At 45.8% G+C, this 23,438-nt stretch overlaps 1 protein-coding gene across 1 annotated transcript in view; it reads right to left on the reverse strand.

Moving 5' to 3' along the window:
• The window catches only part of myo10 (myosin X), a 366,827-nt gene that overhangs the window by 330,366 nt on the left and 13,023 nt on the right, over positions 1 to 23,438 (reverse strand). The window contains exons 4-9 of the mRNA XM_072509536.1: positions 20,514 to 20,643; positions 9,492 to 9,610; positions 4,901 to 5,047; positions 4,605 to 4,705; positions 3,931 to 3,997; positions 726 to 818 (exon numbers count right to left, since the gene is read on the reverse strand). Of these exons, the coding sequence (XP_072365637.1) occupies positions 726 to 818; positions 3,931 to 3,997; positions 4,605 to 4,705; positions 4,901 to 5,047; positions 9,492 to 9,610; positions 20,514 to 20,643 (657 nt within the window). The remainder of the gene's footprint in view (positions 1 to 725; positions 819 to 3,930; positions 3,998 to 4,604; positions 4,706 to 4,900; positions 5,048 to 9,491; positions 9,611 to 20,513; positions 20,644 to 23,438) is intronic.

Below are 23,438 nucleotides of genomic sequence, written 5' to 3' on the forward strand. Positions count from 1 at the left end.
AATCCACTGCTTTACAAGACCTTCACTTCAACTGAAGCATAAACGTCATCTCAGAAACTACAGGCCTGCCATTACATTTTCTGAGATAATTATAAGTTGTAATCATATTGATTGACCTTCATCTAATATTTGTGTGAGACATTTTTGGGGGGGATGAGTCAACCCAGGGTTAAGTATGAAATAATATATAATCTTCTTTATGTTAAAACTCACAAAAACCTTGCTGCTGGAATTAGTTAATACAAAAATATAGAGCACAGGCAGTAAAAGGGAACACGAATTATGTGTGAGACAAAATGATATTGCATCGAAAGGATTAGTAAAGTAATGCATTATAAATTGAAACTTTAAGCTGCTTTGTGATTTATGCCTGTTTTTTATGGCCTTAATGCTAGGTCTTCCACCCAAACATCAGAAATATCAGCAGGCCTGCTGAAGGCCACCAGTTGCATTAGTGATGCATGTCTACTGGCAGTTTTAATCAAAATCAGAACTGAATAAATTACATGGCACCAACCATCCAAATTTCCCCATCCTTGCTCACAAAATTCTGCCAATGCTTGCCATTCCCCAATCAGGTAAGCCCCACTCAGAACTAATAGTAGCAAGGTGCAATTTGGATCCTATGCAATGTAATTGACGGATTCTAACAAACCACAACATTAGTGAACACAAATGGTCATCAATTAACTTAATTGATATATATTTTTCAGCATAACACCTACCGAATGCTGACTGTGCAATTTTGCCAGCAAGGTGCTATCCGTGCCCTTTGGAAAATGACTCTCCTCGTTGATCAGGGCTAGAATACCCATTTTCTACAGAAAAAAGAATTACATTAAGCTTCAGTAGTAATTTAAGCTTTACACATAACAAGTCCTATGTGATGAAAAACAGATACGTTTGGAATTCTAAACAAAAAAGTCATCGGACTATTTTGGCAAACTCACAGCTACATTTTTCTCTCCCCCAGTTAATCAATCAGAAGACCAAAATAAAGTCTAAACTAAAATTGCTATTTTTTGAATAAACAGAATAAAATCTTCAGTTGCATTTCCAAACTGTCAATAGATCAAACAGTTCGATGCTGCTCATGTACATAACTTGTAATATATGTTCAGTTGGAACAAATATGGTGTAATTAAATGAACGGCCTTTATCGGTTTACAGATTACGAATTCATAGCATTACAGGTCCTTCGGACCATATAGACCATGATGACAATAAAGTTTGAAACTTTGAACATGTTATGGCGAATGAATCCATTAAAAGGTCATAATCTCTTTAGTGCATTACTAGAATTTATGGCTGCATACATGACTGCAACACTACATTTCTTGTCACATTTAGTAGTGCATCAATTCACATGTAAAGGTAAAGTCGCCATAGTCCCAGGTGACCATAGGCTGCTTTCCCTTTGAGGGGGAGAGCTGACTGATGGTGGTTTAACCTGAGGATCAACCACACCTCAGGCAACGGGCAGGGTTGAGAAGGCAGAGCCTTCATGTGAAGGAAACTGCCTCAGTGAACTTGTCAAGCACGATCTACCGGCTGTTCATGCCGGCAGGATATTCCGGTCCCACACACGGGTTTCCCAACGATGGAGGGTGCAATCACCGGGAACTCCTGCTGACAACGGCAGGGTCAGGAAACCCCGATGGCGGGCCGCCCCCACCACCAAAAACACGCAGCAGATTGGTCGGTAAATCCCGCCCTTCAGCTTGTAAATGCTAACTCTTGCCAGTGGTGCTGCTGTAGCGCTTATATTTTAGGTGCTTCTTAACCTGCATTGCTCCAAACGCTTCCTAATTCCTTATTTAACAGTAAACAACAACATAAAATCAATGTGTTAGTATCAGGAAAGAAGCAAAATGTGTGCCCTTGATATTTGTTTTGGGCCATGAAGGCCCGATGTGGTGCAGGTGGGTCTATGCAGGAGGATTCTGGGTGGGAAGCCCAAAAGGCCCGTTTTCCTGGAGGCCCTGCTGAAAAGAACTACAGGACACTTATAAATGTTCTCAACAGGTCTTCGGTCTGACAGCAGATAGATTGAAAGATATGGGAGAGTTGTAGATTGGGGCGGGGAGCGAAGGTGATGGCTGAGCCAGACGTGGACAGGAGGGTAGAGTATTTAGGAGTTACAGAGGTCTCTAAAGGGGCATGATTAGAGATCTGGGATAGCACGCCTGTTCCTCTTGCCCAGAAACAGTGCGGTTCAACGTCCTTTCCTTCTGGACTCAGCCCTTCCTGTCTTGTTTAACTGCCATAAATCCAGAACCCCCACGAGTTAAAAATATCTTGAAGTGAAGGCAAGTAGTCTCCTTCGAAAACTTTCAATAACCTGCCTCCTGGACAGGCTTGAGATTTTAACATTTTTCAACTCCCATCCACCCAACCCCCTGGGCGAGATTCTCCACTCCCGCGCTGGTTGGGAGAACCGCCTGGGCCACCAAAATTTCCCGGGACACCGGTCCGATGCCCTCCCGCGATTCTCCCAACTGGCGGGAATGGCCCGGTCGAGTTCCGCGGGCCGCAGGCCGGAGAATCGCCGGAGACACCCAAAATGGCGATTCTCCGGCACCCCCGCTATTCTCAGGCCCCCCCGCTATTCTCAGGCCCAGATGGGCCGAGCAGCCAGGCCAAAATGGTGGGTTCCCCCCCGGCGCCGTCCACACCTGGTCGCTGCCGTCGGGAACAGCGTGCGAACGCTGGGGGGATCCTGCACCGGGAGGGTACCTCAAATGTGGGGTGGCCCGCGATCGGTGCCCACCGATCGTCGGGCCGTCCTCTCTGAAGGAGGACCTCCTTTGCCAGATGTGAAGACTTCATTTGGAAAATGTGACACTGGTGAAGTTCAGATTCTCTATATGTTCCAAAATTTGAGCTCTTTTTCCAATTTTACCTGTTTATCCATCTGAATTTTATCAACTCAGAAGAAAGAGAGGCCAGAGTTGCAAGTGTGCATACACGTGTGAAGCCTCTGTAGCCAGGAGTGCATACAATTTTCAACAACCCAAGATTTTCCCACTACTAAATTGAATGGGCAGAAAATGGTGGGTCGCATGCCTGTCATTTCCCTTGGTGCATGAGCCATGCACATTGGACACACAGTGGTAAGACTTTATAGCCTTTGCTGAAGAAAGACAGATTTGCATTTATATAGTGCCTTTCATGAGAAGAAATGTACATCCTTGTAAATATCAAAGAGCAGAAGTATCGCTGATATACTCTTAATATAATTCAGCATCACAAACTTTAAGCTTCCGATGCAGAACTTAACTACAGAGTGAAACTAGAACTGTCCTCAGTCAAGCTGGCTCTGATTAGTCACTGGAGGATGCTTAGATATTTGCAGAAACCTGAGATCTACTCTGATTTCTTCGTCTCACACACGTTCACCTGTGTTCCGTACTGCTGATCTCCCAATGATGCATGTGGTTTATAACAAATTAGAACGTCACTAGCAGCAACAGATCAGGACAGGACTTTACAATCCAACTAGGAGATAGTGAAGTAACATTTTTTCAGTGTGGTTAAATCAAAATGTTTTGAATAATTGACTATTAATGAGTGCTTTGATGACACATGACACCTTATAGCCAAGGCTTGTTAGACAGCCCACAAGTTATAGAATAAGGGAATGGTGCCTTCCGAGATGATTGGAACATCAGGTTGTTGGGATAAGTTTAATGATTCTGTGCTCCCAGCATACAGCCTCTCATAACTACAGTATCTGTAATGAATTAGCCATCTGCATTGTGCATAATTCCAAGTCCAAACACTTTTTGAACCATTTTAATTAATTTACAGTTCAATTTCCAACTCAAACTCCCACCTAGTGTGGTTCCTCTACAGGATACTGGACTCACTGAAGTTGTTCTTGTATCTATCGACTCTATTGCAGTGAGGTCAATAAAATAAAGAAGGTACCTTTTCGATGAGATCTAAACATTCCCCATTGTCCATCCAATCAATGTCTTCCCAGACCAATCCGTCTCTAATGAAAGATAAATCTTGATCAATGAAATACATCCAAACATACAAGGTTTCTGATTTTTTTATAGGGCTGATTATAACTGCAAGCCTTAAGTTACTAACAATGCTGCAAGATTATTAAAAGACACTATTAGCTGCTGAACTCTTACAACTTACATTGCCAGTGTCATTCTCCATTAGCCAATTTTTGAGCAATTCTCTCCAAATTATTAGGTGGCTCGGTTCCAAATTTTTTTTAATTTAAAAAAAAGGTTCAGGGTACATCAGAGCAATGAAAAAATTAAGACAAAAATGAAGCCTGATATAAGTGATTAAAATGGTGGGTGGAATAATAGAATACATTGCGGAGTCTAACTTTTCTACAAACTAATAATATTCTGAAACAATACTGTCATTGCTACATTGATTTTTAGTGTGTATTTTTAGTTTGCATTAATGCAAAAATAGAAGTTCACCTGGGGAGACAATTGAACACATTAAATTCCAACGGGTATCCATCAGGACACAGCCTCACACTGAGGTGTTTTCAGAGTAAAAGTAAATCCAGCCTAGAGTTGCAGTTCAACTATAATTATTTATCTTCAAAGTGCGAATAATATGTTGTTTACCTGTTGTATTCCAGCTGTTCCAAAGAAAATATGTGCTTGTTGAAATATTCCTGAAGTTTTTCATTTGCATAATTGATATTGAATTGCTCAAACCGGTTTACCTATTGACAAATGTGCAGTCATCAAATACAAATTAATAAGAAATAAAGAGAAAACACAGAGAAGTAGAGAAAGAGTGAATGACAGTGAGCATGAAAGCAAGCCAGATAGAAAAAGATAAAGGAAAAGAATAAGAGAAAGTGAAGAAATAATTCTCGTGAGTGTTGTGAATAAATATAAACTTTTATTCACTGTACCTCAAAGTTTTCAAATCCAAATATATCAAGGACACCCGCAGATTTGAAGTCCTCCTTTCCTTTTATTCTATTGTTGATTTTTCTAATGATCCATGCAAAACATTGGGAGTAAAGTGCCATGGCCATTGAATCTCTGGAATCTACTGCCTGTGGAGAAGGCAATATCATTTACATTCCATTTTACTGCATTCTAGAGCACAAATTAAATGTGATAAAAGGATGCAGCCATAATTGGGCACCATTAACCTGCATCCATTGCTCCCAGTGCAGGTCCACAGGCAAACTTCATGCTGACTATTAATTTAAATGATTACATTGTGCAGCAATCACTAAGCCTGCTGCTGACCAGCAGCTGCAAATCAGAAGGGTAGCAGAAGATCCAGTTGGTTGACAGTACATAAAGAACTCCTCAAAATAAAAGTGGGGGGCGATTCTCCGAGCCCCGCACCGGGCCGGAGAATCGCCGCAACCGCGCCCCGACGCTGGTGCGCGATTCTCCGAGGTGTGGAGATTTACCGCCATTTGCGCCGGCGTGTTTGGCGCGCGCCGGCCGCGGGCCGCGGGCCGCCGATTCTCCGGCCCGGATGAGCGGCTGCGCCGATACGACAGAGTCCCGGGGAGAGGGGCTCCTTGACCGGGGGAGCCTCTGATGGGGTCTGGCCCACGATCGGGGCTCACCAATCGGCGAGCCGGTCTCTTTCCCCCCCCGGGCCTACTTTCCTGCGTGGCCGGCCCCTGAACACCGACACCATGTTGAGTTGGGGTCGGCGCCCTAAAAAGTCCCCCGCGCATGCGCAGGTTGGCGCGGCGCCCATTTGTCGCCGCGAAAGGGGGCTGGAGCGGCGTTAACTGCTCCAGTGCCGTGCTCTGTCGTACCCGGGCCCAGTTCGTGCCATCGTGAAACGCGACGACGTTCACGACGGTGTGAACACGTGGGCTCCATATTGGAGCATCGCCCCCGTGAACTTTGGCTGAAGCAGGTTCTGGAAGTAATTCAGTTTGTCAAAGTCAGTTTGACATTGAAATACGCAGGAATGGAACAACGTGGCACAGAATGTGTTCCAAGGTTCTCCAAAGCAGCAATCAACAAGAGCAGGAAGGACCCTCCATTTGCAAATAGGCTGACCAAACAAACAGCCATGTAGATCAATGCGAGCAGTACAGTCTTGAGGTACAATGACAAAAAATATTTCAAAATTAGTGAATGCATCTTCAGATGTCACCAACCACACTACTGGTCTCCCACACTGCCCAGTGCACCACATTCCCATTACTCATCTACCAACAACCCGGATCAATCATGACTCGTACTTCGCATTCATAGCTTCACGTCACCCTCACGGACACAGCACTGCTGCAAGCTTCACACCCACATCAGACTGCTTCCACAGATTGTCAGCTACTGAGCTATGTCATGCACATCGCCCATGACACCACAGTACCTGACATACTTCCTGCTCACTTTCAGGAGGTGGAGATGCCGGCATTGGACTGGGTACAGTAAGAGGTCTTACAACACCAGGTCCAACAGGTTTGCAGCCCATCCACCAGGTTCACATTTTTTTAAAAAGAGCCTAATTAGCACCGGCTGGGGAGACGGCTGGATCACAGGAGGCTGTTGGATATGGAGTGGCTCCCGTTAATTTTATGGAAATAGGTCTTGGTTTCTCTGCATGCTACAGCGGGATCCTGATTTTGCCTATGGAAGCGGGTTGGTTGCATCGTGAATGATTTGGTGCCCGGCATGGTTCTTGGTTAGGCCTCTCCCGCTATTTACCGGCTTCATCGTGCTCTCATTCAAGTGCAATGAGGCCACTGAATCGCGCTCTACATCTCCCTTCCTCTTTACCAAATTAATAACTTTTTTCGAGCAATCATTAATTTATTCTATTCATCAAAGGATAGAATCATAGAATTTATAGTGCAGAAGGAGGAAATTTGGCCCATCGAGTCTGCACCAGTCCCCACAAAGAGCACCCCACTGAAGCCCACATATCTAGTCCATCCCCTTAACCCAGTAACCCCCACTTAACATTTTTTCGACAATAAGGGCAATTTAGCATGGCCAATCCACCTAACCCGCACATCTTTGGACAATGGGAAGAAACCGGAGAACCCGGAGGAAACCCACGCAGACACAGGGAGAACGTGCAGACTCCGCACAGACAGTGACCCAGCCGGGAAGCAATTATCTAACAATAAACTAAAGATATTTGAAGAGACAGATCTTGCACAGATAACAAATGTCTTTCAGTTTTGAAGTGAATATTAGCAGATGGCAAACTGAAAGCTTCAGGATGACTCCGTACTGCTGGATTGCCAAAAGATATCACTGATACATCTGGTGAAAACTGTGTTTGAAAACTTGTCTCAATAATGGTAGCATTTATAGAGTTTGAAAGTGTTTATTTTTAAAAAGGAAAGTGCACTCCACCTGATTAATTTTCTCTCCTCATCAGCCAACTAAATAATTGACCTTGTCTATATTTAATCAGGAAAATACTCTTTGTATGAAATCTATTATGTCCATGTTTACAAGGAAAAAAATCTGCAAACTGCTAATTCTAATTAAGGGACAATTTAGCGTGGCCAATTCAGCACATCTTTGGGTTGTCGGGGTGAAACCCACGCAGACATGGGGAGAATATGCAAACTCCACGCGGATAGAGGCCCGGGGCCGGGATTAAACCCTGGTCCTCAGCAGGGTGAGGCAGAAGTACCAACCACTGCGCTAACGTGTGTTTAATATGTTAACTACTAATCACATGTGGCTAATTGGAAACCTCAATGTGAATTTTTGAAGTAGTAGATATAGTGGACTTCCTGGTGAGGCGGGGAACCCCATGTTAGTGAAGAAAACAGGATCACCGCCGACCCGTTTTCATTGCTCCAGCCCCCCAATGGCAGCAGGATTGAGGTTCGAGCCCCACGCCAGCTGGAAGATGCAAATAGGTCTTGACCCCATAGGCCCACTGCAAGATACACCATGTCAGGGCCATGCTTGTCAAGACCCGTGGTGATTCTCGCCCACGTGATTCCCGGCCCAGAGGTCCAGAATCATGAGGGCCCGGAAAATATGACATCCCGCCCGCTAAATGGCATGAACCTTAGCCTTGATGCGAGCGGGGAGCTGGAGCATCGGAAAAGGGCTTTGATCCCATTTTTTTCACAACCACTGAATTCTCCGCCTCAGCGGCAACTCTGCTATCGGTGGTGTGAGGTGAAGAATGTCGAACTATGATTGTGACATATCCTCCATGGAGCCCAGAAATGAGCCACAGGTCACAATTACCTGGAAGACAACTGGTAGAGAGTTCCCTCCAAAGACACAGGGCTGCAGGTCTTATTGTGGGGCGCGTAGCAAGTCATAACTGGCTCCTGGCAGTTACCAATCTCTGACATTGCCTCGCAACTATCTGGTGGTAGTGAGTGCGCACTCTGAACATCTGCTGATACACCAATGTTCTTCTATGAGTAAGATAGTCTCTGACCTCCCTCCCCTTTAGCCGGTACCAGCACATAATCTTGTGGCCTGTGTGTGCAATTACGATCCTCCTCTAGCGAATCCTCTCCTCCATTACCTGAGATTGCAAAAAGACCTCGAAGAAGAGCAGCTCCATTGACAAGGCCTTCATTTTTGGAGCAGTTGCAGTTGACCAAAGTGAATGCATGACCCTCCCATTCAGAACTTATCCCATCGCACACAACAACCTGAATTCCCTGCAAAGTAAAGGTTTCTGAGCAGCCTGGTTTCCTGGGGCCACCTATTTTCCCTCCCATGCCCAAACCTGTCCTTGCCATGCTATACTGTCACTGGAGGACCCGAGCACCAGCCTCACCCTCTTGTCAGCCCAATCGCTGCACAATTTGAGGACTCAAGCGCCACACTCTCCACCTCCCTCATACTTGCTGCTACTGGATCTCCACCTTCCCTTGTGCCCTCCCCTGAGTTAGACAAAGACAAAACCTCATCTCATATCCAAAGATTGAACAACCATACCTGGTGCACGCCACCTTTAGGCCATAGGGAAACAGACGGTAAGAGTTTCCAGTGCGCCAGTGGCTCAAGGTAGGACTTAAATTTGGTGTGCCTCTCAATTAATGAGAATCTGTGAAGTGAAAATGTTTAGTAAAGAGATTCCCATCATCATTGGCTGCTTCCACCTCTGACACAGCGTCCAATTTATTTCACAAATTCAACCCAACATTGGAAAAAATTAGATTTTGGGCTTTCATCAATTAAGTCGCTGTGCCTGCCACCTTTTCTTCATTTACAGATCCCATTAAATAACATCCAAAATGTACCCGTGTTTTTTGTACTATTAAGGGATTTTCTCTCCACAGATGCTGTCAGGCCTGCTGAGCCTTGGCAGCATTTTCTGTTTTTATTTCAGATTTCCAGCATCCGCAGTATTTTGTTTTTATTTTTGTGTTTCTGCTTGTTGTGTCTGCTTTACTTCCTTGGTTACTGCTGATTGGTTATCTGCTAAAATGTGGCATAACACTGGTCAAGGGCAAATTTGTAACAAGGTTTTACGGATTGATCGATTTAGTTAATCCATTATGACATCAAGGCCTTTTGTATTCTTACCTGCTCTACTGTGAGTGGTGTGCTGATCTCCTCACCCCTGAGAATCATCGACCGGTGCGTCAGCACTTCTGTGAGCTGCATGGTATCCAGCCCAAGCAACTCTGCTGCGCTCTCCAATGCTGAAAGGAAACCAAGTTCAATTAATTGTTTTTATGCATTTCTTAGTTTGCCAGGTTTTAAGGTCATTTATTTTGCCTCATCTATAATCAATTAGAATATACAGTTAAACACTGTCACAATTATCTTGTTCAGAAACATTTGGGTTATATATTAAATTTACATAGAACATTACAGCGCAGTACAGGCACTTCGGCCCTCGATGTTACGCTGACCTGTGAAACCAATTTAAAGCCCATCTACACTATTCCATTATCATCCATATGTTTATCCAATGACCATTTAAATGCCCTTAACGTTGGCGAGTCCACTACTGTTGCAGGCAGGGCATTCCACGCCCTTACTACTCTCTGAGTAAAGAACCTACCTCTGACATCTGTTCTATATCTATCTCCCCTCAATTTAAAGCTATGTCCCCTCGTGCTAGACATCACCATCTTAGGAAAAAGGCACTCACTGTCCACCCTATCCAATCCCCTGATCATCTTGTATGCCCCAATTAACCTTCTTCTCTCTAACCTCTTAACCTTCTTCTCTCTAACGAAAACAGCCTCAGGTCCCTCAGCCTTTCCTCATAAGATCTTCCCTCCATACCAGGCAACATCCTGGTAAATCTCCTCTGCACTCTTTCCAATACTTCCACATCCTTCCTATAATGCGGCGACCAGAACTGCACGCAATACTCCAAATGCGGCCGCACCAAAGGTTTGTACAGCTGCAACATGACCTCATGGCTCCGAAACTCAATCCCTTTACCAATAAAACCTAACACACCGTATGCCTTCTTGACAACCCTCTCAACCTGGGTGGCAACTTTCAGGAATCTATGCACATGGACACCGAGATCTCTCTGCTCATCCACACTTCCAAGAATCTTACCATTAGCCCAGTACTCTGTATTCCTGTTAATCCTTCCAAAATGAATCACCTCACACTTTTCTGCATTAAACTCCATTTGCCATCTCTCATAAGCTCTGCAGCTTATCCATGTCCCTCTGTAACCTGCAACATCCTTCTGCACTGTCCACAACTCCACCGACTTTAGTGTCATCCGCAAATTTACTCACCCATCCTTCAACGCCCTCCTCCAGGTCATTTATAAAAATGACAAACAGCAGTGGCCCCAAAACAGATCCTTGTGGTACACCACTAGTAACTGAACTCCAGGCTGAACATTTCCCATCAACCACCACCCTCTGTCTTCTTCCAGCTAGCCAATTTCTGATCCAAATCGCTAAATCACCCTCAATCCCATGCCTCTGTATTTTCTGCAATAGCCTACCATGGGGAACCTAATCAAATGCTTTACTGAAATCCATATACACCACATCAACTGCTTTACCCTCATCCACCTGTTTGGTCACCTTCTCAAAGAACTCGATAAGGTTTGTGAGGCACGACCTACCCTTCACAAAACCGTGTTGACTATCCCTAACCAAATTATTCCTTTCTAGATGATGATAAATCCTATCTCTTATAATCCTTTCCAAGACTTTGCCCACAACAGAAGTAAGGCTCACTGGTCTATAGCTACCGGGGTTGACTCCACTCCCCTTCTTGAACAAGGGGACAACATTTGCTATCCTCCATCTTCTGGCACTATTCCTGTAGACAATGATGACATAAAGATCAAAGCAAAAGGCTCAGCAATCTCCTCCCTAGCTTCCCAGAGAATCCTAGGATAAATCCCATCCAGCCCAGGGGACTTATTTATTTTCACACTTTCCAGAATTGCTAACACCTCCTCCTTATGAACCTCAATCCCGTCTAGTCTAGTAGCCTGTATCTCAGTATTCTCCTCAACAACATTGTCTTTTTCCTGTGTGAATACTGACGAAAAATATTCATTTCGCACCTCTCCTATCTCCTCACACTCCACGCACAACTTCCCACTACTGTCCTAGTCATTCTTTTATTCCTGACATACCTATAGAAAGCTTTAGGGTTTTCCTTGATCCTACCTGCCAAAGACTTCTCATGTCCCTTCCTGGCTCTTCTTAGCTCCCCCTTTAGGTCCTTCCTGGCTAACTTGTAACTCTCAAGCGCCCTAACTGAACCTTCACATCTTATCTTTACATAAGCCTCCTTCTTCCTCTTGACAAGTGATTCAACTACTTTAGCAAACCACGCTTCCCTCGCTGCCTGACAGGTACATAGTTATCAAGGACACGCAGTAGCTGTTCCTTGAACAAGCTCCACATTTCAATTTTGCCCATCCCCTGCAGTTTCCTTCCTCATCCTATGCATCCTAAGTCTTGCCTAATCGCATCATAATTGCCTTTCCCCCAGAAATAACTCTTGCCCTGCGGTATATACCTATCCTTTTCCATCGCTAAAGTAAATGTAACCAAATTGTGGTCACTATCACCAAAGTGCTCACCTACCTCCAGATCTAACACCTGGTCTGGTTCATTACCCAGTACCAAATCCAATGTGGCCTCACCTCTTGTTAAACATAGAACATAGAAAATACAGCACAGAAGAGGCCCTTCGGCCCACGATGTTGTGCCGAACCTTTGTCCTAGATTAATCATAGATTATCATTGAATTTACAGTGCAGAAGGAGGCCATTCGGCCCTTTGAGTCTGCACCGGCTCTATTGTTGGCCTATCTACATAGTGTGTCAGGAAACCCTCTTGCACACATGGGACAAAAACTGACCCATTTAAAGTACAAAGAAATGTACAGCACAGGAACAGGCCCTTCGGCCCTCCAAGCCCGTGCCGACCATGCTGCGCGACTAAACTACAATCTTCTACACTTCCTGCGTCCGTATCCCTCTATTCCCATCCTATTCATGTATTTGTCAAGATGCCCCTTAAATGTCACTATCGTCCCTGCTTCCACCACCTCCTCCGGTAGTGAGTTCCAGGCACCCACTACCCTCTGCGTAAAAAACTTGCCTCGTACATCTACTCTAAACCTTGCCCCTCTCACCTTAAACCTATGCCCCCTAGTAATTGACCCCTCTACCCTGGGGAAAAGCCTCTGACTATCCACTCTGTCTATGCCCCTCATAATTTTGTATACCTCTATCAGGTCTCCCCTCAACCTCCTTCGTTCCAGTGAGAACAAACCGAGTTTATTCAACCGCTCCTCATAGCTAATGCCCTCCATACCAGGCAACATTCTGGTAAATCTCTTCTGCACCCTCTCTAAAGCCTCCACATCCTTCTGGTAGTGTGGTGACCAGAATTGAACACTATACTCCAAGTGTGGCCTAACTAAGATTCTATACAGCTGCAACATGACTTGCCAATTCTTATACTCAATGCCCCGGCCAATGAAGGCAAGCATGTCGTATGCCTTCTTGACTACCTTCTCCACCCGTGTTGCCCCTTTCAATGACCTGTGGACCTGTACTCCTAGATCTCTTTGACTTTCAATACTCTTGAGGGTTCTACCATTCACTGTATATTCCTACCTGCATTAGACCTTCCAAAATGCATTACCTCACATTTGTCCGGATTAAACTCCATCTGCCATCTCTCCGCCCAAGTCTCCAAACAATCTAAATCCTGCTGTATCCTCCGACAGTCCTCATCGCTATCCGCAATTCCACCAACATTTGTGTCGTCTGCAAACTTACTAATCAGACCAGTTACATTTTCATCCAAATCATTTATATATACTGCAAAGAGCAAAGGTCCCAGCACTGATCCCTGTGGAACACCACTGGTCACAGACCTCCAATTAGAAAAGCATCCTTCCATTGCTACTCTCTGCCTTCTATGACCTAGGCAGTTCTGAATCCACCTTGCCAGCTCACCCCTGATCCCGTGTGACTTCACCTTTTGTACTAGTCTACCATGAGGGACCTTGTCAAAGGCCTTACTGAAGTCCATATAGACCACATCCACTGCCCTACCTGCATCAATCATCTTAGTGACCTCCTCGAAAAACTCGATCAAGTGTCACTAGAGACACGACCTTCCCTTCACAAAACCGTGCTGCCTCTCACTAATACGTCCATTTGCTTCCAAATGGGAGTAGATCCTGTCTCGAAGAATTCTCTCCAGTAATTTCCCTACCACCGAAGTAAGGCTCACCGGCCTGTAGTTCCCGGGATTATCCTTGCTACCCTTCTTAAACAGAGGAACAACATTGGCTATTCTCCAGTCCTCTGGGACATCCCCTGAAGACAGTGAGGATCCAAAGATTTCTGTCAAGGCCTCAGCAATTTCCTCTCCAGCCTCCTTCAGTATTCTGGGGTAGATCCCATCAGGCCCTGGGGACTTATCTACCTTAATATTTTTTAAGACACCCAACACCTCGTCTTTTTGGATCTCAATGTGACCCAGGCTATCTACACACCCTTTTCCAGACTCAACATCTACCAATTTGTTCTCTTTGGTGAATACTGATGCAAAGTATTCATTTAGTACCTCGCCCATTTCCTCTGGCTCCACACATAGATTCCCTTGCCTATCCTTCAGTGGGCCAACCCTTTCCCTGGCTACCCTCTTGCTTTTAATGTACGTGTAAAAAGCCTTGGGATTTTCCTTAACCCTATTTGCCAATGACTTTTCGTGACCCCTTCTAGCCCTCCTGACTGCTTGCTTAAGTTCCTTCCTACTTTCCTTATATTCCACGCAGGCTTAGACTGTTCGCAGCCTTTTAGCCCTGACAAATGCCTCCTTTTTCTTTTTGACGAGGCCTACAAATTCTCTCGTCATCCAAGGTTCCCGAAAATTGCCGTATTTATCCTTCTTCCTCACAGGAACATGCCGGTCCTGAATTCCTTTCAACTGCCACTTAAAAGCCTCCCACATGTCAGATGTTGATTTGCCCTCAAACATCCGCCCCCAATCTATGTTCTTAAGTTCCCGCCCAATATTGTTATAATTAGCCTTCCCCCAATTTAGCACATTCATCCTAGGACCACTCTTATCCTTGTCCACCAGTACTTGAAAACTTACTGAATTGTGGTCACTGTTACCGAAATGCTCCCCTACTGAAACATCTACCACCTGGCCGGGCTCATTCCCCAATACCAGGTCCAGTACCGCCACTTCCCTAGTTGGACTGTCCACATATTGTTTTAAGAAGCCCTCCTGGATGCTCCTTACAAACTCCACCCCGTCTAAGCCCCTGGCACGAAGTGAGTCCCAGTCAATATTGGGGAAGTTGAAGTCTCCCATCACCACAACCCTGTTGTTTTTACTCTTTTCCAAAATCTGTCTACCTATCTGCTCCTCTATCTCCCGCTGGCTGTTGGGAGGCCTGTAGTAAACCCCCAACATTGTGACTGCACCCTTCTTATTCCCGATCTCTACCCATATAGCCTCACTGCCCTCTGAGGTGTCCTCCCACAGTACAGCTGTGATATTCTCCCGAACCAGTAGCGCAACTCCGCCTCCCCTTTTACATCCCCCTCTATCCCGCCTGAAACATCTAAATCCTGGAACGTTTAGCTGCCAATCCTGCCCTTCCCTCAACCAGGTCTCTGTAATGGCAACAACATCATAGTTCCAAGTACTAATCCAAGCTCTAAGTTCATCTGCCTTACCCGTAATACTTCTTGCATTAAAACATATGCACTTCAGGCCACCAGACCCGCTGTGTTCAGCAACTTCTCCCTGTCTGCTCTGCCTCAGAGCCACACTGTCCCTATTCCCTAGTTCTCCCTCAATGCTCTCACCTTCTGACCTACTGCTCCCGTGCCCACCCCCCTGCCATACTAGTTTAAACCCTCCGGTGTGACACTAGCAAACCTCGCGGCCAGGATATTTATGCCTCTCCGGTTTAGATGCAACCCGTCCTTCTTACACAGGTCACACCTGCCCCGGAAGAGCTCCCAGTGGTCCAGATAACGGAAACCCTCCCTCCTACACCAGCTGTTTAGCCACGTGTTTAGCTGCTCTAACTTCCTATTTCTAGCCTCACTGGCACGTGGCACAGGGAGTAATCCCGAGATTACAACCCTCGAGGTACTGTCTTTTAACTTTCTGCCTAGCTCCCTGAACTCCTGCTGCAGGACCTCATGCCCCTTCCTGCCTATGTCGTTCGTACCAATATGTACAACAACCTCTGCCTGTTTGCCCTCCCCCTTCAGGATGCCCTCTACCCGTTCGGAGACGTCCTGGACCCTGGCACCAGGAGGCAACATACCATCCTGGAGTCTCTTTCACGTCCACAGAAACGCCTATCTGTGCCCCTGACTATAGAGTCCCCTATTACTATTACTCTTCTGCGCTTTGACCCTCCCTTCTGAACATCAGAGCCAGCCCTGGTGTCACTGCTCTGGCTGCTGCTGTTTTCCCCTGATAGGCTATCCCCCCCGACAGTATCCAAAGGGGTATACCTGTTCGAGAGGGGGGCAACCACAGTGGATTCCTGCACTGACTGCCTGCCCTTTCTGGTGGTCACCCATTTCTCTGCCTGCACCTTGGGTGTGACCACATTTACATAACTGCGATCTATGACGCTTTCCGCCACCTGCATGCTCCTAAGTGCATCCAATTGCTGCTCCAACCGAACCATGCGGTCTGTGAGGAGCTCCAGTTGGGTGCACTTTCTGCAGATGAAGCCATCCGGGACGCTGGAAGCCTCCCGGACCTGCCACATCTCACAGTCAGAGCACTGCACCCCTCTAACTGACATTGCGTCAATTAATTAAAATTTAAATTTAAATTTAAAAAAATATATATATATTTTTTTTAATTCAAAGTTACTGTTAACTATCTGTTTCCTAGCACTAGATTTCTAATAGAAATACGAAAGCTAAATATAGTACTCTCCGATTTCTGGCTTAGATATCCCTCTCAAGTATAGTTAAGTAATTATGTTTAATTGGTTACCAATGCTTAATTTTTTTTAATTTAGTGTAGATTCCCAACCAGCCACTCAGGCCACAGCTTTTCGGTGATGTCACTTCAGTTTCCCCCCGACACACACAATTTGAAAAAGGTATAAAAGTAAAAATGAGTAAAAATCACTTACTTACCTTCTTACCCTCTGAGTGTCTTAGATGTTCTCAGGTTCTCTCCCCGACAGAGACTGTTCCTCCTCCTCCGAACGGCTCCCGAAACTAGGCCGCGATCTTTTAAAATCTCCGCTCCGACTCGCAGCTCCCGCGCTGCCCCGGCTCCCTCAGCACCCGCGCTGTTTTCAAAGTCCTGGCTCCCTCAGCTCCCGCGCTGTTTTCAGAGTCCCGGCTCCCTCAGCTCCGGCGCTGTTTTCAAAGTCCTGGCTCCTTCAGCTCCCGCGCTGTTTTCAGAGTCCTGGCTCCCTCAGCTCCCGCGCTGTTTTCAGAGTCCCGGCTCCCTCAGCTCCCGCGCTGTTTTCAAAGTCCTGGCTCCCTCAGCTCCCGCGCTGTTTTCAAAGTCCTGGCTCCCTCAGCTCCCGCGCTGTTTTCAGAGTCCTGGCTCCCTCAGCTCCCGCGCTGTTTTCAGAGTCCCGGCTCCCTCAGCTCCCGCGCTGTTTTCAATGTCCCGGCTCACTCACCTCTCGCGCTGTTTTCAAAGTCCCGGCTCCCTCAGCTCCCGCGCTGTTTTCAGAGTCCCGGCTCCCTCAGCACCCGCGCTGTTTTCAATGTCCCGGCTCACTCACCTCTCGCGCTGTTTTCAAAGTCCCGGCTCCCTCAGCTCCCGCGCTGTTTTCAGAGTCCCGGCTCCCTCAGCACCTGCGCTGTTTTCAGAGTCCCGGCTCACTCAGCTCCCGCGCTGTTTTCAGAGTCCCGGCTCACTCAGCTCCCGCGCTGTTTTCAGAGTCCCGGCTCCCTCAGCTCCCGCGCTGTTTTCAATGTCCCAGCTCCCTCACTTCCCGCGCTGTTTTCACTGTCCCGGCTCACTCAGCTCCCGCGCTGTTTTCACTGTCCCGGCTCACTCAGCTCTCGCGCTGTTTCCACTGTCCCGGCTCACTCAGCTCCCGCGCTGTTTTCAGAGTCCCGGCTCACTCAGCTCCCGCGCTGTTTTCACTGTCCCGGCTCCCTTAGCTCCCGCGCTGTTTTCAGAGTCCTGGCTCACTCACCTCTCGCGCTGTTTTCAGAGTCCTCGAACTATAGTGTTTCCAGTCAATATTTGGAAAGTTATCATAGATTATCATAGAATTTACAGTGCAGAAGGAGGCCAGTCGGCCCATCGAGTCTGCACCGGCTCTTGGAAAGAGCACCCTACCCAAGGTCAATACCTCCACCCTATCCCCATAACCCAGTAACCCCACCCAACACTAAGGGCAATTTTGGACAATAAGAGCAATTTATCATGGCCAATCCACCTAACCTGCACATCTTTGGACTGTGGGAGGAAACCGGAGGACCCGGAGGAAACCCACGCACACACGGGGAGGATGTGCAGACTCCGCACAGACAGTGACCCAAGCCGGAATCGTACCTGGGACCCTGAAGCTGTGAAGCAATTGTGCCATCCACAATGCTACCGTGCTGCCCGTAAAGTCCCCCATAACAACTACCCTGTTACTTTCGCTCCTGCCCAGAATCATCTTTGCAATCCTTTCCTCTACATCTCTGGAACTTTTCGGAGGACTATAGCAAACTCCCATCAGGGTCACTTCTCCTTTCCGGTTTCTAAACTCAGCCCATACTAACTCAGCAGAGGAGTCCTCATCAAACGTCCTTTCTGCCACCGTAATACTGTCCTTGACTAACAATGCCACACCCCGCCCCCTCTTTTACCACCTTACCCGAGCTTACTGAAACATCGAAACCCCGGAACCTGCAACAACCATTCCTGTCCCTGCTCTATCCATGACTCCGAAATGGCCACAACATCGAAGTCCCAGGTACCAACCCATGCTGCAAGTTCACCCACCTTATTCCGGATACTTCTGGCGTTGAAGTAGACACACTTCAAACCACCTTCCTGCCTGCTGGTACACTCCTGCAACCTTGAAACCTTACTTATGACCTCACTACTCTCAACCTCCTGTACACTGGAACTACAATTGAGGTTCCCATCCCCTTGCTGAATTAGTTTAAACCCTCCCGAAGAGCATTAGCAAATTTCCCCCCCCCCAGGATATTGGTACCCCTCTGGTTCGGGTGTAGATCATCCCATTTGTAGAGGTCCCACCTACCCCAGAATGAGCCCCAATTATCCAGGTATCTGAATCCCTCCCTCCTGCACCATCCCTGTAGCCACGTGTTCAACTCCGCTCTCTCCCTATTCCTCGTCTCGCTATCACGTGGCACGGGTAACAACCCAGAGATAATAACTCTGTTTGTCCTAGATCTAAGTTTCCACCCTAGCTCCCTGAATACCTGCCTTACATCCCCATCCCTTTTCCTACCTATGTCATTGGTGCCTATGTGGACCACGACTTGGGGTTGCTCCCCCTCCTCCTTAAGGATCCGGAAACACGATCCGAGACATCATGGACTCTGGCACCTGGGAGGCAACACACCAACGCGAGTCACTCTCGTTCCCACAGAATCTCCTATCTGTCCCCCTAACTATGGAGTCCCCAATGACTAATGCTCTACTTCTCTGCCCCCTTCCCTTCTGAGCAACAGGGACACTCTGTGCCAGAGACCTGTACCCTATGGCTTACCCCTGGTACGTTCCTCCCCCCCCCCCCACCAGTATCCAAAGCGGCATACTTGTTACTAAGGGGAACGACCACAGGGGATCCCTGTACTGACTGCTTCCTCCCAGCCCCTCTCACCGTCACCCATCTATCTTCATTCTTCGGAGTAACTACATCCCTGAAGCTTCTATCTATGACCACCTCTGCCTCCCGAATGATCCGAAGTTCATCCAACTCCAGCTCCAGTTCCTTAACGCGGTTTTTGAGGAGCTGGAGATGGGTGCACTTCCCACAGGTGAAATCAGCAGGGACACTGACAGTGTACCTCACCTCAAACATTCTGCAGGAGGAACATTGCACTGCCGTCCCTGCCATCCCCTCTAGATAACTTGCGGATAAAACAAGAAAAAGAAAGAAAGAGCTTACCTGATATTCACTCAACCCCTTAGGTTAGAGGAGGCGGAAGGCTGGAGGACACTACAAGTGTAGTGTCTCGGGTTTAGGAACCGCCCAACTTATATACAGGTACTACAAACCTTCCCAGATCTCCCTACGGACGACTTCCGGTTTCCTGATGCTCTGAAAGAAAAACAACTCCGAAAAAATAAGTTAAAACCAAAAATTCAGCTTACCTTCAGCTCTCCTTACCAGAAAATCGCTCCCCTCTCTGCCTGTTCCGCTGGAAGAATGAGCATATAATATATAATATATTATATAATATAATATATTAAACATTATATATTAAAATATATTAAATATTGTATGTGATGTATTGTTTCTATTCCTTCTTGGAGTGTGGGCATCGCTGGCTGGGCCAGCATTTGTTGCTCATCCCTAATTGTCCTTGAATGGAGTGGCTTGCTAGGCCATTTCAGAGGGAGGCAGTTAAGAGTCAACCGCATCGCTGTGTAGGCCAGACCAGGTAAGGACAACAGATATCTTTCCCTGAAGGATATTAGTGAACCGGATGGGTTTTTACGACAATCAGCGATGGTTTCATGGTCATCATTCTACTTTTAATTCCAGATTTTTATTGAATTGAAATTTCACCATCTACCATGGTGGGATTTGAACCTGGGACTACAGACCTTGGGTCTCTGGATTGTGAGTCCAGTACCGCTATTGTGACAATACCGCTACCGCACCATCTTCCCATAAAGTAGTAAGTGTATTGTAACAATGTTATATTTTATATATTCAATATTATACTCTTTATTAAAAGTAATCCGCCTGTTCAGCCATAAATGACACTGCATGAATGAAGTATTGTATTTCAGAATATTTCTACAGACTCTTCCAAACTCTTTAAATTGTAATACAAAATTCACTGCACAAGCTTTTTCACAATATAGATGATCTATGTTTCTGAAACATTTGTGACACACCATCAGCACAGCTGACATTTCCTTTTTCTCTTACCAATTTTTGATGAAACCTGCGCCCCTCCAGCAACTACAAATTCAACATTGCCGAGATGTAAGACACCAGCGAGTAGCTTCAGTACGTCGAGAGTCTCTTCAGTACTAAACTTCATGACTCTCATGGCAGTCTGGAATGTGGCGCAGTCACAAGTCATTAAAATAAATATGCAAATCAAACAAATTGCGTTTAAACAATTCAGCGTTAGCAAATATGTATATTTTACACAGCAGTTTCATAATTACATCCTAAATATTGTCTAATCTACCTCACTATGTGGTATTCATGTAGTCGCAGACATGTGATTCTGTACCACAAATTAATTTATTACAAGGACAAAAAATGAAATGATAAGAAATTATATGATCGTCTTTGTATGTTAATTACTCAATTTCTTCGCACTCTCTCTTCTTTCAGCTTTGCCCATTTTACTTGGGATCACCAACATGCTTGTTAATCACTCTTCTCTGTCTCCTATAGAATCCCAACAATGCAGGAGGCCGCCATTCGGTATATTGAGACTGCACCTGCTAAAAGAGCACCATACCTAGGCCCACTCCCCCTCCCTATCCCTGTAACCCCACCTAACCTGCACATCTTTGGAAACTACGGGGCAATTTACCATTGCCAATCCACCTAACCTGCACTTCTATGGACTGTGGGAGGAAACCGGAGCACCTGGGGGAAACCCGCGCAGAGAAAGTGCAAACTCCACAGTCACCCAAGGTTGGAATTGAACCCAGGTCCCTGGCCCTGTGAGGCAGCAGTGCTAACCACTGCCACCTGCCCATTCTTCTTCCAACACTGCTGCTGTAAATCTCTTGCCACTGCATCTTTTCATCTGGTCTTAGGCCTTGCTTTTCTCCTTCTTCCTGGCACTCCCATCACTTGCCTCACCATAATTCGCTCTCTCCAGGGCAGATGATCAGACCATTTCAAACCTTTCTGAACTATCTTCTTCAATGTTCCCACAATCTTCAATTTTAGGACTGATGTTGTAAAAGCATTCACATAAATGACCAAAACATGGCATGGTCTTGTGAGTAGAGTAGTTGTGTTGAAAACAGTTGGATGTGGTCAGGTTTTCTAGATAGATGATCCAAGAGGTGACATATCTAACATGTGACCATGCAACAATGATGTCTGAAGATGCTCTAATCGCCATTCTGGTGGTGCCATAGATTTTGTCTTTTTACACAGATAGAAATGAGGTCTGTGCTTGAGGTCATTCACTAGGTGCTCACTATCAGCTAGAAGGACAATTTCAAAGTTTCTGGATGACACAAAACTTGCAAGTAATGTAAACTGTGAAGAAGACAGCGTAGAACTTCAAAATGATATAGACAAGTTGGTGGAGTGGGCATATAGATGACAGATGAAGTACAATGCAGAGAAGTGCGAAGTGATAAATTTTGGTAGGAGGAACATGGAGCATCAACATAAAATAAGTGATAAAATTCTTATAGGGGTGCAGGAGCAGAGGGACCTGGGTGTATCTATATACATAGATCATTGAAAATGGCAGGAGAGGTGGAGAGAGCAGTTAACAACGCACACAGTATTCGCGGCTTCATTAATAAAGGTACGAATTACAAGAGCAAGAAGGTTATGCCCTGGAGTATTGTGTACAGTTTTGGGCATCACAATATCAGAAGAATGGATTGGAGAGAGTGCAGAAGAAGTTTACAAGAATGGTTCCGGGATGAGAAACTCCAGCTATGAGGATAGATTGGAGAGGTTGGGACTGTTCTCCTTGGAGAGACTCAGAGGAGGTTTGATAGAGGTGTTCAAAATCATGATGCTGCTGAACAGTGTAGGTAAGGAGAAATCATTCCCCTTTGTGAAAGGATCAAGAACAAGAGGGCACAGATTTAGAGTGATTGGCAAAAGAAGCAAATAATGTCAGAAAAAACACAGAATGAGTTGTTCGGATCTGGATTTGTGGTAACCAGTGCACTGCCTGTTAATATGGTGGAGGCAGGTTCAATCGAGGCATTCAAGAGGACATTAGATGATCACTTAAATAGAAACAATGTGTGGATGGCTACAGGGAAAATGCAGGGGAATGACACAAAGTTATGATGCTCATTTGGAGAGCCACTGCAGACACAATGGGCCAAATGGCTTCCTTCTGCGCCATAGCAACTTTGTGGTCCTATAGAGCCAACTGATCAAGCTGAAAGTCATGGTGGAGCATCTGCACGGGGTCAAAATTGGAAAGGGAGGTTTGCACAGTAAATGTTGGACCAGCTGTTGCGCCCCTTATTGTATGTATTTCTAGGATTCAGAACTAGGTTGATGAAAGGTCAATCGGTTGGAGTTGAATATTTGATGTATTGGATCTCCATAAAAAGAAAAAAAATCACATGTTTAACATTCAGCTTCATTAAAAATGAAGAGAATAGTAAAAGAGAAAGGGCTATGTTATAGTGTGAATCAACATTCATGCCCATCTTCTACGGTTGCACGAGCCTCATGCTTCAGAATCACAACTATGCTTGAAAGCAAACAATGTCAAAAACTAATAAAAAAAGATTTAGGACAAGTGTACTTTAAAAAAAAAAAATCTCATCATGCAATAAATCTTTTAAAACTGAGAAAAATGAATTGCCTGTACTGTATTGGAACACTGATTAAGCAGGTGTGGCAAAAAATAATAAAGGTTAGTCTTTAAATTCTTAAAAACAACCTCAGCTACTATTGAAAAACACAGACCATAGGTGCACAACAATAAACTTGAATGACACTCAGCCTTAAGGGAACAACACAAAAACTTGCTGAGAGGGTAGTCGGATAAAAATACAGTTTGGAACTCCAACGATAATTTCCCTTCCTCTCACTATGGGTGTACCGAAGCTAGATGAACTGCAGCACTCCAAGAAGGCTGCTCATCATCACCTTCTCAAGAGCACGGAGGAATGGGCA

The sequence above is a fragment of the Scyliorhinus torazame genome, chromosome 6 (genome assembly GCF_047496885.1).
Source record: "Scyliorhinus torazame isolate Kashiwa2021f chromosome 6, sScyTor2.1, whole genome shotgun sequence".
Taxonomy (NCBI): Eukaryota; Metazoa; Chordata; class Chondrichthyes; order Carcharhiniformes; family Scyliorhinidae; genus Scyliorhinus; species Scyliorhinus torazame.